Source organism: Corythoichthys intestinalis, chromosome 14 (assembly GCF_030265065.1).
Source record: "Corythoichthys intestinalis isolate RoL2023-P3 chromosome 14, ASM3026506v1, whole genome shotgun sequence".
Lineage (NCBI taxonomy): Eukaryota > Metazoa > Chordata > Actinopteri > Syngnathiformes > Syngnathidae > Corythoichthys > Corythoichthys intestinalis.
The window spans coordinates 12,704,181-12,718,288 of NC_080408.1; the positions used below are offsets into that span (position 1 = coordinate 12,704,181).

Genomic DNA, 14,108 nt, shown 5'->3' on the forward strand with positions numbered 1-14,108 from the left:
GAGAAAAAAAGTCTTAAATGGCATTATTATGTGAATTAGAATCATATTTTGAGACGATTAGACAATATACAACGATTTAGCAAAGCACAAATGACGAGAAATTAGTCTTTTAATCTGCCGGTTAGCCACGCCTACCATTATAGGGCTTTAGCGTCCCCAACAGGTGGATGACGTCAGCGGTAGACTGGGCTCATCGGTTTTACTATTCAGCCCATTGAGGGGGAATTAATCAGAACGAGGAAAACGTGACGAAGAGAGCCGTAAAATGTCATTGTTTCAGTCTCTCTACTCCAATATTTGTACAGGATATTATTTTTATCCAAGTATTTTTCCCCAATAGCTATATAAATGGTTTGAGAAGGACCAGTCAGCCCGTAAGGGGGAACTATTCACAACGAGGAAAACGCGATGAAGAGAGCTGCAAAATGTCATTGTTTCTGTCTCTTTACTTCAATATTTTTACAGGATATTCTTTTTATCCAAGTATTTTCCCCAATTGCTAAATAAATGGCATGGTCATGACAAATAAGTCTTGTGCTAAATGAAATATGAAATCATAAAAATGCATTTATTCAGGACGACATGGCAAAATTACTCCATAGTGGTCAAAACTGTCGACTTCACCTTTACTGTCGCACCTCCCGAACGATTTTTTATGACACCTAAATCGGACATATGTCATTTCCCTTCCCCGGCTTCGGAGAATGTAAACAAACCAAAAGGCGTGACAGCTAGCCGACATGCTAACCCGAACCGAGTGATGTTTCAAAGTCTTCCAAGCGGAAAATCACACATAACTAGCCTGGCTTATTGGACATGACGACTGGGTTGTCGAATGTCTTCGTGGATCGGCAAACCGCCCGGCGGAGAGCAATTTACAGTTTGTTCCCCGGAGGAGGGTGGCTGCAGTTGTTGTGCAGCTAACGTGCTGCTAATGTGCATGGGGAGAGCTTTTTACATGCCTATCAATGATCAAACGTAAGTAGTCCTTTCTTTAAAGAAAGTTTGTAGTGTTTACTTTGTAATAGCTGTATTAATATTTGATATAATACTAAACAAGATGTTTACTCACTTCCTCGTAAGTCCAATGGTCCCACAGTAGACGTCGGGCTAGTTTTGGCCAATATCCACGGTGAATGGGAACCTTTTGAAACTCCAAAAAGGCGCATACGCCTCTCCCTCATACAGAATGTTTTTTCTGCAGTCGTTTGGCTGGCGTGATGCGAAAAATAAATGTATTAATCCGCAAAATCAGCTGAATCCTTCGTCTTCATACACAACAGTACGCTGTACAGTGAAGAAGACGTCTTCTACCGTACACGTCACAGCGCCCTCCTCCTCAATGCAAGACCGAAGCCGGAAGTCACTCATTTTCATGGCGCGGGATTCAAAAAACTAAATAAATATAGCGATCACTTCCACACACATCCAAGCAGTCCATATCATTCAGGAGCATAAAATACCGCGTGTATTATGAAATAAACATGCTTTTTCGTGTCACACGCACTTTAAGCCCCTGAACTATTTTTAATTTGTCCGTTTTACCCAGAAACCCCCGTTTACAGACGCCGCGCAACCGCTTTTGTTTTAAAGTAATTAATTATTAGGGCTGTCAAACGATTACAATTTTTTATCGAGTTAATTACAGCTTAAAAATTAATTAATCGTAATTTATCGCAATTTAAACCATCTATAAAATATGCCATATTTTTCTGTAAATTATTGTTGGAATGGAAAATGGATATATACATTCAACATACGGTACATAAGGACTGTATTTGTTTATTATAACAATAAATCAACAAGATGGCATTAACATAATTAACATTCTGTTAAAGCGATCCATGGATAGAAAGACTTGTAGTTCTTAAAAGAAAAATGTTAGTACAAGTTATTTAAATTTTATATTAAAACCCCTCTTAATGTTTTCGTTTTACTAAAATTTGTAAAACTTTCAATCAAAAAATAAACTAGTACAGTAGCTCGCCATTGTTGATGTCAATAATTACACCATGCTCACTCATTGTGCTGAAGCCCATAAAATCATTTGGGCCCAAGCGCTAGCAGAGGGCGTCAAACACCAAAAAACAGGTAACAAGCGGACATTACGCTGCTGTCATTTAAATCTGTTTGAGCGGGGCATGTGCATTAATTGCGTCAAATATTTTAACGTGATTCATTTTAAAAATTAATTACTGCCTGTTAACGCAATAATGTTGACAGCCCTATTAATTATATTGATTATTTAAAATAATGTCTGTCGTTATTAGCTTAGAATCATTAATTGACGTCTCGAATTTCGTTTAAAAAAAAAAAAAAAAAAAAAAAAAAAAAAAACGACTTAAAAAATTATTCATTCACATATGTAAAACTTTTAAACAAATTGTGTCACATTGAATGGCGTCTGTAAAAAAGTCACGGATATCTACCTCGTAACTGTTGCTTATAGTATTTTTTTTTTGTCACTATCGCATTTTCTCCGATATGTTAGATCAGTGTTTTCCAACCTTTTCTGTGTAACGGCACGTTTTTACATTGGGAAAAATCTGGCGACGCAACACAAACCAAAAATGTTCTAAAATTACTTTTATAAATCACAGTATATTTAATTATGAAATAATTTCTCAATATTTATACTTACTCAGTGTGAAACGAGCCTGTATGGATGAACACAAAGCGGATATCCTTGCAGGAATCTTTGTCAACAGCTCTTAGTCTCTCTCTTGTTTTTTTATAGCAGTCAGGCTTGAAAAGCTCAGAATTGTCAGACGGGGACTTTAGAAATGTCTTTAATCGCAAGCATCTTACTGACAATGGCTTTGCAGGCAGGTAGTATTCCCTGTTTTTGGATTCAGCAACAAGTTTAGCAACAAGGTAACTGGCTTTGAGGGCTTTCTCATTTACCTTTGTAGTGTTTCTCAAAAAAGTTGCTTTTTTCTCTCTCTTGTGTTTTCATGGAGGCGAAGAAAACAGTCAATCGACTTGGTTTGAAACGAGATCAAATGCAACTGCTCGCGTCACGTTCAAGAATTGCTCGGATTTTTAGCCATCAGCTACCTTGCTGTCCTCAAAAATGTGTTGGAATAAAACACAGGGGGAGGATTGACGAAATGGAAAGGACACTTCCTTGTATATTGAAACTTGACTCTAATCAAGTTCTTAGCTTGGATGCGGAAAAGGCGTTCGATTCTGTTGGTTGGGAATTTTTATTCCTAACTTTAAAACGGCTGGGTTTTGGGGAACAAGTAATCAGTTGTCTTAGCTCGTTATATAAAATACCTACAGCCAGAATTAAGGTAAATGGGGATCTGTCCAATACAGTTAAACTTGAGCGTGGCTGTCGACAAGGCTGCCCGCTGAGCCCAGCACTCTTTGCGCTCTTCATCGAACCATTGGCCCAAGCTATTAGAGGAAGTGAGGATATTACAGGAGTTTCCATATATAACGTTGATTATAAAATTTCCCTATACGCAGACGATGTGTTGGTGACCATCACCAAACCGGAAAAAAGCATACCAGTATTAATATCCATTTTAAACAGCTTTGGCTCTCTCTCCGGTTATAGACTCAATTACCACAAAACACAAATTCTTTCATTTCAGTATAACCCTAGTAAACAAGTTAAAGCGCTACTAAAAGGTAATTGGAGGAATGACAAGATTAAATACCTGGGAGTCTACAGTATATACCTAAAAACCTAGATGATATTTATAGGCAAAATTTTGTTCCCCTTACAGGTGATATTAAAGCTGACTTGAACCGATGGTCCATCATGCCAATGAATTTATATAAAAGAATTGATTTAATAAAAATGATTATACTCCCCAGGTTTCTATACCTCTTTCTGGCTCTCCCAGTCGAGGTGAACACTAAACAATTTACCGAATGGAATAGATTCATCTCTAATTTTATTTGGAACTATCGGAGACCTAGAATAAAGTATGCTACACCTCAGTTGACTAAAATGGATGGAGGCATATCTTTACCATGCTTGGAAAATTATTATAAATCTGCTCAACTTAGAACGTTGATTGCATGGTGTGACCCCGCATACGATGCTAGGTGGAAAGAAATGGACCAAGCACAAATTCACATTCCTATCTCATCTATACTGGGGAGTAAGGTATTATTGACGTTTTATTTGGATAAAGTTTCTACTTGGACTAGAGTGCCACTAAAAGTATGGCTTGGTATACTTAAAAATAAAACTATTGAGAAGGATGCAAAGGTTTTACGGTGGCCGGCATATGACACTGACTTTACTCCCGCAAAAACTGACAGTGGTTTTAAACACTGGTGTAGCATAGGCATCACCGCATATTGGTCATTAACACTCTTTCGAACAACTGGTAGACAAATATGGTCTGGGGAAGACCGACTTTTTTCGATATCTTCAACTACGCCACTATCTTAATATAAGCATTTTAAATGAACGTGACAGACACCCAATAACTACTATCTTTGTGGATGCTTCAAGAGGCACACTCACCAAAAAACTGATCTCTAAAACATACAGCACTACACAGGATGAAAAACCTTACCACTACATACATCAAATTCAGATGGGAGAGGGAGGCGGGAATAAAACTTTCCAATGAGGACTGGTCAAACATATGTAAAACAGCGGCTACTACATCTAGCTCTGATTTATGGCGTGAATTCACATGGAAGAATACTATGCGTTTTTTTTATTACACCAAGAATAAAAGAACTCCAAAGCAAAAACTCTGAATATGGTAAATGTTGGCGGAAATGTGGAAGTTCATCCGTGGGCCACTTCCATATCTTCTGGGAGTGTCCCAAGATCTCCTCATTCTGGAGACATGTAGCGATGGTTTCTGAGAAGATTTTGTGTTTAAAATTAGAAGCAAGTTTTAAGATGTTTTATTTGGGTAACATCCCAAATGGTTTTACAAAACGAGACAGGTACCTCCTACAGATATTGCAAGCTGCAAGCAAGAAAACAATAACTCGAAAGTGGTTAAAAGAAATACCACCTACTGTCACGGAATGGATGGACATAATGCACGAGATTTACATTATGGAGCGAATGACTTTTTCCTTAAGAAACTCAGCTGAAAAATGTGAAAGAAATGGAAACTTTTTCTGACTTAAGGATGGGATTCCTATGTTCACCACTACAGACAAACCCTGGATGGCTCGCCTTTTTTTTTTTCTTCCCCCCTCTCCTTCCTAATTTATTCTATTTGTGTCGGTCATTTTGATATGTTTGATGCTCCACACTGTTACTGTTGTAAACAAAAACGCAATGAAAAACAAAGTGTAAAAAAAAAAAAATGTGTTGGAATAAAACACAGGGGGAGGATTGACGAAATGGAAAGGACACTTCCTTGTATATTGACACTTGACTCTAATCAAATGATGTACAGTAGATGTGCTGGGATCCACATTTTCGCAGACAGCAAGATAGTAGATGGCTAAAAATCTGAGCAGTTCTTGAACGCGACACGAGCAATACATTGCTCATTTGCACACGACCGCAAGCTTCTACCTACTCCTCCTTTCCTACTGCAACTTGTAACGCGTGGTAAGTAGGATGCGTGCATAAAAGTAACAAAAAGGGGAGAAGCTTCCACTTATGCACATTTATTCACAAAAAAATAATAAATCCACCTTGACCAGTCGTCACTCTGGAGCTCAGCGGTTCGCACACAAGCGTTCGCAGAACTCCAACATAAAAGTAAGCAGCAACAGAAGAAGAACATATTCAATGTAAATAAAGCAGCGCCACTGCGTGGTGGATGTCAGGAGGAACACCATTTAAGGAGGTGACTGTTAAAAACTCCGCCTGACGACGTAAAAAAAAAAAAAAGATAAGAATAAAAAAAAAAATAAAATGCGATATTGGATAACTTCTCGCGACACACCTGACGATCTCTCAGGGCACACTGGTTGAAAAACATTGTGTTAGATGATAAATAATTGATCCAAACTAAGAAAAATTGAAAAAAAAAAAGTTTAAAAGGGTAAATATATGAAAAAGAAAAATCTCGACCACTCCTTGATGTCTACGATTTCTGCATCCTTGTTATATTACCATGTTTCACAAATAAAATCCCCCAAAAATCCAGCTGTGGCTAGAGATGTCCCGATCGATCGGCATCTCGGGTCCGATCACGTCATTTTCAAAGTATCGGAATCGGCAAAAAAATATCGGCCATGCCTTTTTTTAATATATATATATATATATATTTAATTACATCGTTTTCTAATTGTATTGAACGTTACAGACATAGTATTTTACACTCATCCAGAGTCTTTAGTTTAGGCTTAAGGTAGGGTTATCAAATTCATCCCGATAACGGCGGTAATTAATTTTTTAAAAATGTATCACGTTAAATTATTTAACGCAATTAATGCATGCGTTGCACGACCCACTCACGCATTGTCGCACTCAATCTGTAATGGCGTCATTTTACCGATATAGAGAGATAAAAGGCAGCATAAACTGAGTAGAGTGAATTCTGGCAGCCTTTGGAGCCTTTTTTTAATAGGCTGAAGCCTTACAATCCCTCTCCCTATGATTAGAAATAACATGGAAAGCAATGTGGGGAAGCAAGGTAGCAATTGATCTTTTTCTTAACACCTTATGATGTTTCCCAACGCAGAGAAGATATATCAATTGGTAGCACTACGCACAGTCATGGTTCCACTTCCCATCATGCATTTGGGTTGAATGGCTGCAGTATCATTTACTGAACGCTCAACAAATACACTAGATGGCAATATTTAGTCACAATATACTGTACAAAGTCACAAGTCTTTCTATCTGTGGATCCCTCTCACAGAAAGAATGTTAATAATGTAAATGCCGTCTTGAGGTTTATTGTCATAATAAACAAATACAGTACTTATGTACTGTATGTTGAATGTATATATACGTCCGAGTTTTATTCATTTTTTTCTTAATGCATTGCCAAAATGTATATGATCGGGAAAAATTATCGGGAATGATTGGAATTGGATCGGGAGCAAAAAAAAAAGCAATCGGATCGGGAAATATCGGGATCGGCAGATACTCAAACTAAAACGATCGGGATCGGATCGGGAGCAAAAAAACATGATCGGAACAACCCTTGCTGTGGCCATTCACAGCTGTGTCTTGACACTCAGTGATACATGCAACATGGAGTTTTTGTATCGAAACAAGGTGGGTACACGATAATATCTCATTAAAGTCATGACGTCTGTAATTCTGCTCTCGCATGGTCTCACCTCCTGATAGGGTTTTGCTGTTTAAAAAACTCTTTTTTTGTTTGTTTGTTATTTAAATCCCCTCCTCTTCTAAATTTTTCTTCCCCCAGAAAATTGAGATTTTAAGGTTTCCAATGATGTATCACACATGCATATCGGACAATTTTGAAATTTGCACAAATTGGGGGTCTCAGAGCGGAACTTCAAGTCACCTGAGTGTTTTCCGCCATATGTATGAGACAACAAAAACAACCCTACATGACCAAGCATGAAAATATGGGAAAGGAAAATCTCCACCAAGTCTAACAAAAACTTTTTGTGGGGGGATTGTCTTTCTATGTTAGCTGAGGTGAAATGGAAGACAGAGCAGAGAGACAGAGGGTTGATAGAGTGAAAAAGGCAATTATAGTATTACCGGCGAGTGACGTGATATACTTGAGATCATAGAAGAAGCGGAGTCGCCGATTTTCTTTTCAACTATGTACAAATGTGGAGGAGTATTTTCAAGTCGTTAAATAGTTTCTGGGACATGGAGGCCGAATGAGTATTCAGTGTTGTAGGACACGCACCAAGTTGCACACAGCAAATTTGAAAAGAAAACTTTGTTCATCAATAAGCCAAAGATGTCATGGTTTGAGTTTTTGGGGCTGTTTATATGGTGACGCTCCAAGAATATGACAAATTTCTGGTTGGCATTTAAATGGTTTTGACTCGAACGATGTTGTAGTTCCGTGTGAAAATGATATAGTATTCATGCAAGGCCCTAGAGGGCAGTGCAGTTTTACAAGGGGACAGCCAATGACAAGAACCTCCTCAGCAGGGTTAGGCATCAAGCATCATTGGGATCTGGGACTAACACTCCGATTCTCCTGGTGTAAAGTGTGTAGCGGCTCACAGCTACCTAACCCCTATGTAATATTTGCGACTTTTTCTCGCTTTCTCATATTTATTTGTTCAAGCTTCATCTACACCCAGTGAACGTGTGTTCCCCACTGCAGGAGACACTATCTGTCCGGAATGCTCACACTTACTGCCTGAGAGGGCAGATAAAACCATTTTCCTCAACAAAAACTGTTTCTGATTTCATACTTTACCCACTGCTAATCTGAACTGGGTTTTAAAAGTTGTTTGTTTGTTTGTTTGTTTGATATTCTGCCCATTAGTGGGAGCTCAATAACATGTTAAAATGCCTGCAGCATAAGACACTCTAAAACATAGGCAAAAGAATATGTGTAAAATGTTTTATCAGTGAGCTTTTGGAAAATAAATATCTTTGTGAAAGTGCACTGGAAAGAAACATCATATTCAAGTTCAAAGACTGATATTTACATACAAGTTAAAAATAGCTCTGTGATAAATTCATAGTTAATTGAAAGTTCTTATAATTTAAAAAAATAATCGGGAAGTTAAGAAATTAATAAACTGTAAACTATGCGATTTTTTTACCCTGCCTATTGAAAGAATCGGAAATCGTTTGGAACCGGAATCAAAACATGCTATTGGAACCGGAACCGTTCAAATTCAAACGATGCCCAACCCTACTCCTCAGAACGTAAGACAACCAGTGTTGTTAATAATGGCGTTACTAACGGCGTTATTTTTTTCAGTAGTGGGTCATCTAATTAATTACTTTTCTCATCTTGGCAACGCCGTTACCGTTACTGAGGACGGAAAGGCATGCGTTAGTATGCGTTACTATATTGGTCGAAAAGTATGAGGGAGACGGACTCACCGAGACGACAGAGCAGAGCAGGAGTAGGGAGGAGGCAAGAAAGTTGTGACGCCGAGCAAACGCGATGCAAGGTAGCTCCAATAATACATGTTGTAGCCGATAGCCGACAAACTACGCCCGCATGTTATGGTAGATATGGTAGACATGGTAGATATCACATGTACTGTATATAGATATAACTAGATGCAAAATGACAGACATGGCACTAAATGCGTTAGTAGACAGCCGCCATCTTAAAGCAGTAGACTTTTTAGGACGGCTCTGTTGTAGAGAACCTTCCTAGCGAACTTAAGTAACTTTTTATCTAAAATACTTCTAAATCGGCAAAATCTTGACTTGAGTCTATCTTTAAATGATGAAACAGTTTTAAAACTTTCATATGTCGAAAGTAGAGAGAAGGGAACTAATGCAATAATGGGAGCAATTTTAACAACTTTTAACTGTTGATTCAGGGTAAAGGGTAAATTAGGGTAAAGAATTGTGCTCGGGCCAATTGTACCAAAAACCTTCACAAAAAACTTCACATAGTGTGGCCAATGTTTTTTTTTTGTTTTTTTTTTGAGGGAAAAAAAAAAAAGTAATTATCACCAATTACTTTGCCAAGTAACTAATTACTCTTACATTCAGGTAACTGAGTTACTAACGCAATTACTTTTTGGGCGAAGTAATTTGTAACTATAATTAATTACTTTTTTTCAGTAAGATTAACAACACTGAAGACAACACACCCGCCCACAGGGGCCATAAGTCACTGCTGAGTGCTGAGGATCTTTTTTTTTTTAGTTTTTCCCATCCAAAAACAGCCATTTCAGTCCAACTTTGTCATGCTCGCGTGTTTTTTTCCATACAAGGCATGCAGAATGGCAGTACACACGCATGCTGGATAGTTTACATATGACTACTAGGCTTCTATAAAGACAGCGTTCTATTTCACCTGTGTCTCGCTGCTACTAAACATTCACAAAAGCAATCAAGGCTGAACGTCAGCTTGTTCTTTGTATGGTGTGCCACATGTTTTTTGTGCAAAAGAAAAAAACCCGTGGACGTCATTGCTTCGAGAGGTTGTGTATGTTGTCTTTGTCTATTTGTAAAATAATAATTAGTGAGTTCATTTGTTAGTTATTAGACCGAAAAATGCAAAAATGAAGAGGGAAAAAAAAAAAAGAGAAAAACAAAGACATTGCAAACAGACCAGGATTATGCTTATGTGCTGATTAAGGTATTTGTTTACTTTTAACTATTGCAGTCTGCTTGTATTGTAGTTAAGATTGATGATACCAAACACTAACCCAATTGACACATTCTTGATTTAGACACTACTTCCACTGCACGTCTGCAAAGGAACAACTCTGGCCAGCAGGAACTGATTTTTCCTTGCTGGAGGCCATTTTCTCAACAGTCGTTTATAGATGCATTTTCATAAATATTGGTTCATATCTTTTAAAGACTAGTGCTTTGCAAAACTGTACAATGTTATGCCACTTTGAATAATTTAAAATGAGATCAACGTTACCTAATGACTGTCCCGCAATGACCCTGTTGTTCTCGCCCGAGACGGCCGCCCGGGCGTTCCTCTCACTGGCATACTGGACGAAAGCGTAGCCTTTGTGCACGGAGCAGCCCACGATCTTGCCGTACTTGGCGAAGATGGCCTCGATGTCGGCCTTGCTCACCACCGCAGTGTTGAGGTTGCCAATGAAGACGCGGGAGTTGAGCGAGCGCGGGTCATTCTTGTTGGTCACGTTGCTGGTCTGACTCTTGCCGGTCATCCTAGACCTGCCGCAGTGCCTGCTGGGAAAATACACTGTTAGTGCTGCGAATGAAGATACTATTTAATTCATCATAAGCATGTGGAGACATAACACTACAGTATACGGTGACAATGTTAGATTCTATGTATCTATGCATTTATAGCATCACACCACCTGAGAACAGTTTTTTATAATATATGCAGTTTTTATAATGCATTGCATTTGGGCTGCAGCTATCGATGATTTTAGTAGTCGATTAATCGATAAACTAGTTAGTTCTAATAATCGAGTAATCGGAAAAGGAACGTAAAAAAATGAGGACTTAAGTATAACAAAAGAACAATTGGCTAACTTACATAGCAAGAGTCCACTAGTTTAAATACTATATCATTTTAATGTTTTTTTTTTGTTTTTTTTTAAATGCTCTTAACAAATTGTTCAAACTTCAAACACACATTTCCACAAAAAAAAAAAAAAATGGCGAGAAATACCTATATACTAAATTACGAATGCATTAAAAAACATTAGCTCAGACAAAAACTTACAAAAGCTTATGTTGGTCTTAACATGGAGCAGTGAGATTCAGCCATGTGAAATGAGTTATGTAGTGTGTATCCACCCAAATCAATAAAACTAACTCCAAACACTTTCAAAACAAACAATTACAACGCCACTTTAACTAAACGAATACTAGAAGCAGCAAACTTTTATGAATCTTTTTTCTAATCAAATTACTCGAGTTAATTGATTAATCGAGTAATCGGAAAAGGAACATTAAAAAATGAGGACTTAAGTACAACAAAAGAACAACTGGCTAACTTACATAGCAAGAGTCAGCTAGCTTAAATACTATATAATGCTAATTTTTTTTTTTTTTTAATGCTCTTAACAAATGGTTCAAACTTCAAACACATATTCCCACAAAAAAAAAAAAATGGCGAAAAATACCTATAAACTAAATTACGAATGCATTAAAAAAACATTAGTTCAAACAAAAACTTACAAAAGCTTATGTTGGTCTTAACATGGAGCAGTGGGATTCAGCCATGTGAAATGAGTTATGTGGTGTGTATCCACCCATATCAATAAAACTGAATGCAAACACTTTCAAAACAAACAATTACAACACCACTTTAATTAAATGAATACTAGAAGCAGCATACCTAATTCTAATCATTTTTCTAATCCAATTAGTAGAGTTAATCGATTAATCGAGTAATCGGAAAAGGAACATAAAAAAAAGAGGACCCAAGTACAACAAAAGAACAACTGGTACATATGCATATGTACCATATGGTACATAGCAAAAGTCCGCTAGCTTAAATAATAACAAATGCTAACATTTTTTTTAAAATGCTCTTAGCAAATGGTTCAAACACATATTCCCACATAAAATGGCGAAAAATACCTATAAACTAAACTACGAATGCATAAAAAAAAAAAAAAAAAACATTAGTTCAAGCAAAAACTTACAAAAGCTTATGTTGGTCTTAACATGGAGCAGCTGGATTCAGCCATGTGAAATGAGTTATGTGGTGTGTATCCACCCATATCAATAAAACTGAATGCAAACACTTTCAAAACAAACAATTACAACGCCACTTTAATTGAACGAATACTAGAAGCAGCAAACTTAATTCGAATCATTTTTCTGATCGAATTACTCGAGTTAATCGATTAATCGGAAAAGGAACATAAAAAAATGAAGACCTAAGTACAACCAAAAGAACTGGCTAACTTACGGTACATAGCAAAAGTCCGCTAGCTTAAATAATAACAAATGCAAACTTTTTTTTAAATGCTCTTAACAAATGGTTCAAACACATATTCCCACATAAAATGGTGAAAAATACCTATAAACTAAATTATGAATGCTTTTTTTTTTTTTTAAAAACAAAACAAAAAACATTAGTCCAAACAAAAACTTACAACAGCTTATGTTGGTCTTAACATGGAGCAGCTGGATTCAGCCATGTGAAATGAGTTATGTCATATTCACTGTTGCCACTAGAGGGCAGCGTATCTACCCAATTCAATAAAACTAAATGCGAACACTTTCAAAACAAGCCATTACAACGCCACTTTAATTAAACGAATACTTGAAGCAGCAAACTTAATTCGAATGATGAACCTCACAATGTTTGCATTTTACAGTGTTAGTTATAAGTTAGTAAGTTATTGAGAGACCTTTTGGTTGATAGGCTTGTTGTCCTATAATTGCCAGATTAAGAAAGTTGTTTCATGGACCAAGAGCACAACAGTCTCCTCCCCTGTAGCACCAAATGTTTTTATCGGATGACAAAGCACAATTACCTGTTGGGTTTATGTTTTAGTTCAGTGCTAATTGTTCAGGGAACACATCTTCAACGACACTGACTAATTGATTGTGATTGACTGAAATTATATTTATTTGATCAAATAAATATTGGCACTTTATTTGATTTAAAGACTGTTCTTGTTTTAATTTTGTTCATTATAATAATGTTCATGTCATCATGAAAAATCTCATTAGGTCAAAGAAAAATCTGTTGAATCCACCACTAGTTGTTTTAACCTCTGGGTGTTCAAAAACTCAGGTGAATCTACATTTAAAAATTATATTTTTATTATCCGTTATCGATATCGGTATCGGCTTTGAGGAGCAGGAAGTTATCGATATCGGTTTCAAAAAATGGATATCGCGCACACTATTATCATTTATGTCTCCAAATTCAATCGAAGTGCTGCTGATTTTGTTGGTGTACAACATTGTTGGCGCAAACACATCTGACTGATTCAATTTGGGACATAGACAATTGAAGAAGCCTTCACACTTTGATTCATCAACGCGATGGTTTATGTTGTATATTTACATTGTATCACAAAGGTGAGTACACCCCTCGCATTTCTGCAGATATTTAAGTATATCTTTTCATGGGACAACAATGACAAAATGACACTTTGACACAATGAAAAGTAGTCTGTGTGCAGCTTATATAATAGAGTTAATTTATTTTCCCCTCAAAGTAACTCAAAATATAGCCATTAATATCTAAACCCCTGACAACAAAAGTGAGTACACCGCATGGGAATTACTTACATCCCCTAAATGTCCAAATTGAGTACTGCTTGTCATTTTCCCTCCAAAATGTCATGTGACTCATTACAGGAGTGCTGTCAGCATTCCTGCAGAGATTGAAGAGGTGGTGGGGGGTGGGGGGGGGGTCATTCCCACCACAATGCTTGATTGTAGGCATGACACACTTATCTTTGTACTCCTCACGTGGTCGCCGCCACTGCCAAACAAATTAATCTTCGTCTCGTCAGACCATAGGACATGGTTCCAGTAATCCATGTGCTTTGTTGACATGTCTTCAGCAAACTGTTTACGGGCTTTCTTGTGTACAGTCTTCAGAAGAGGCTTCCTCCTG

General features: G+C 37.2%; 1 protein-coding gene across 7 annotated transcripts in view; it reads right to left on the bottom strand.

Annotated features, from left to right (window-relative positions):
• The window catches only part of LOC130929692 (RNA-binding Raly-like protein), a 208,670-nt gene that overhangs the window by 103,908 nt on the left and 90,654 nt on the right, over positions 1 to 14,108 (bottom strand). For 4 of the 7 annotated variants that reach the window (XM_057857083.1, XM_057857079.1, XM_057857078.1 and 1 more), the window contains one exon: positions 10,461 to 10,735. In XM_057857083.1, the coding sequence (XP_057713066.1) occupies positions 10,461 to 10,716 (256 nt within the window). In that variant the 5' untranslated portion in view covers positions 10,717 to 10,735. Of the gene's footprint in view, positions 1 to 10,460; positions 10,739 to 14,108 lie in introns of all 7 variants that reach the window. The other 3 variants (XM_057857084.1, XM_057857082.1, XM_057857077.1) reach the window with 1 other exon arrangement.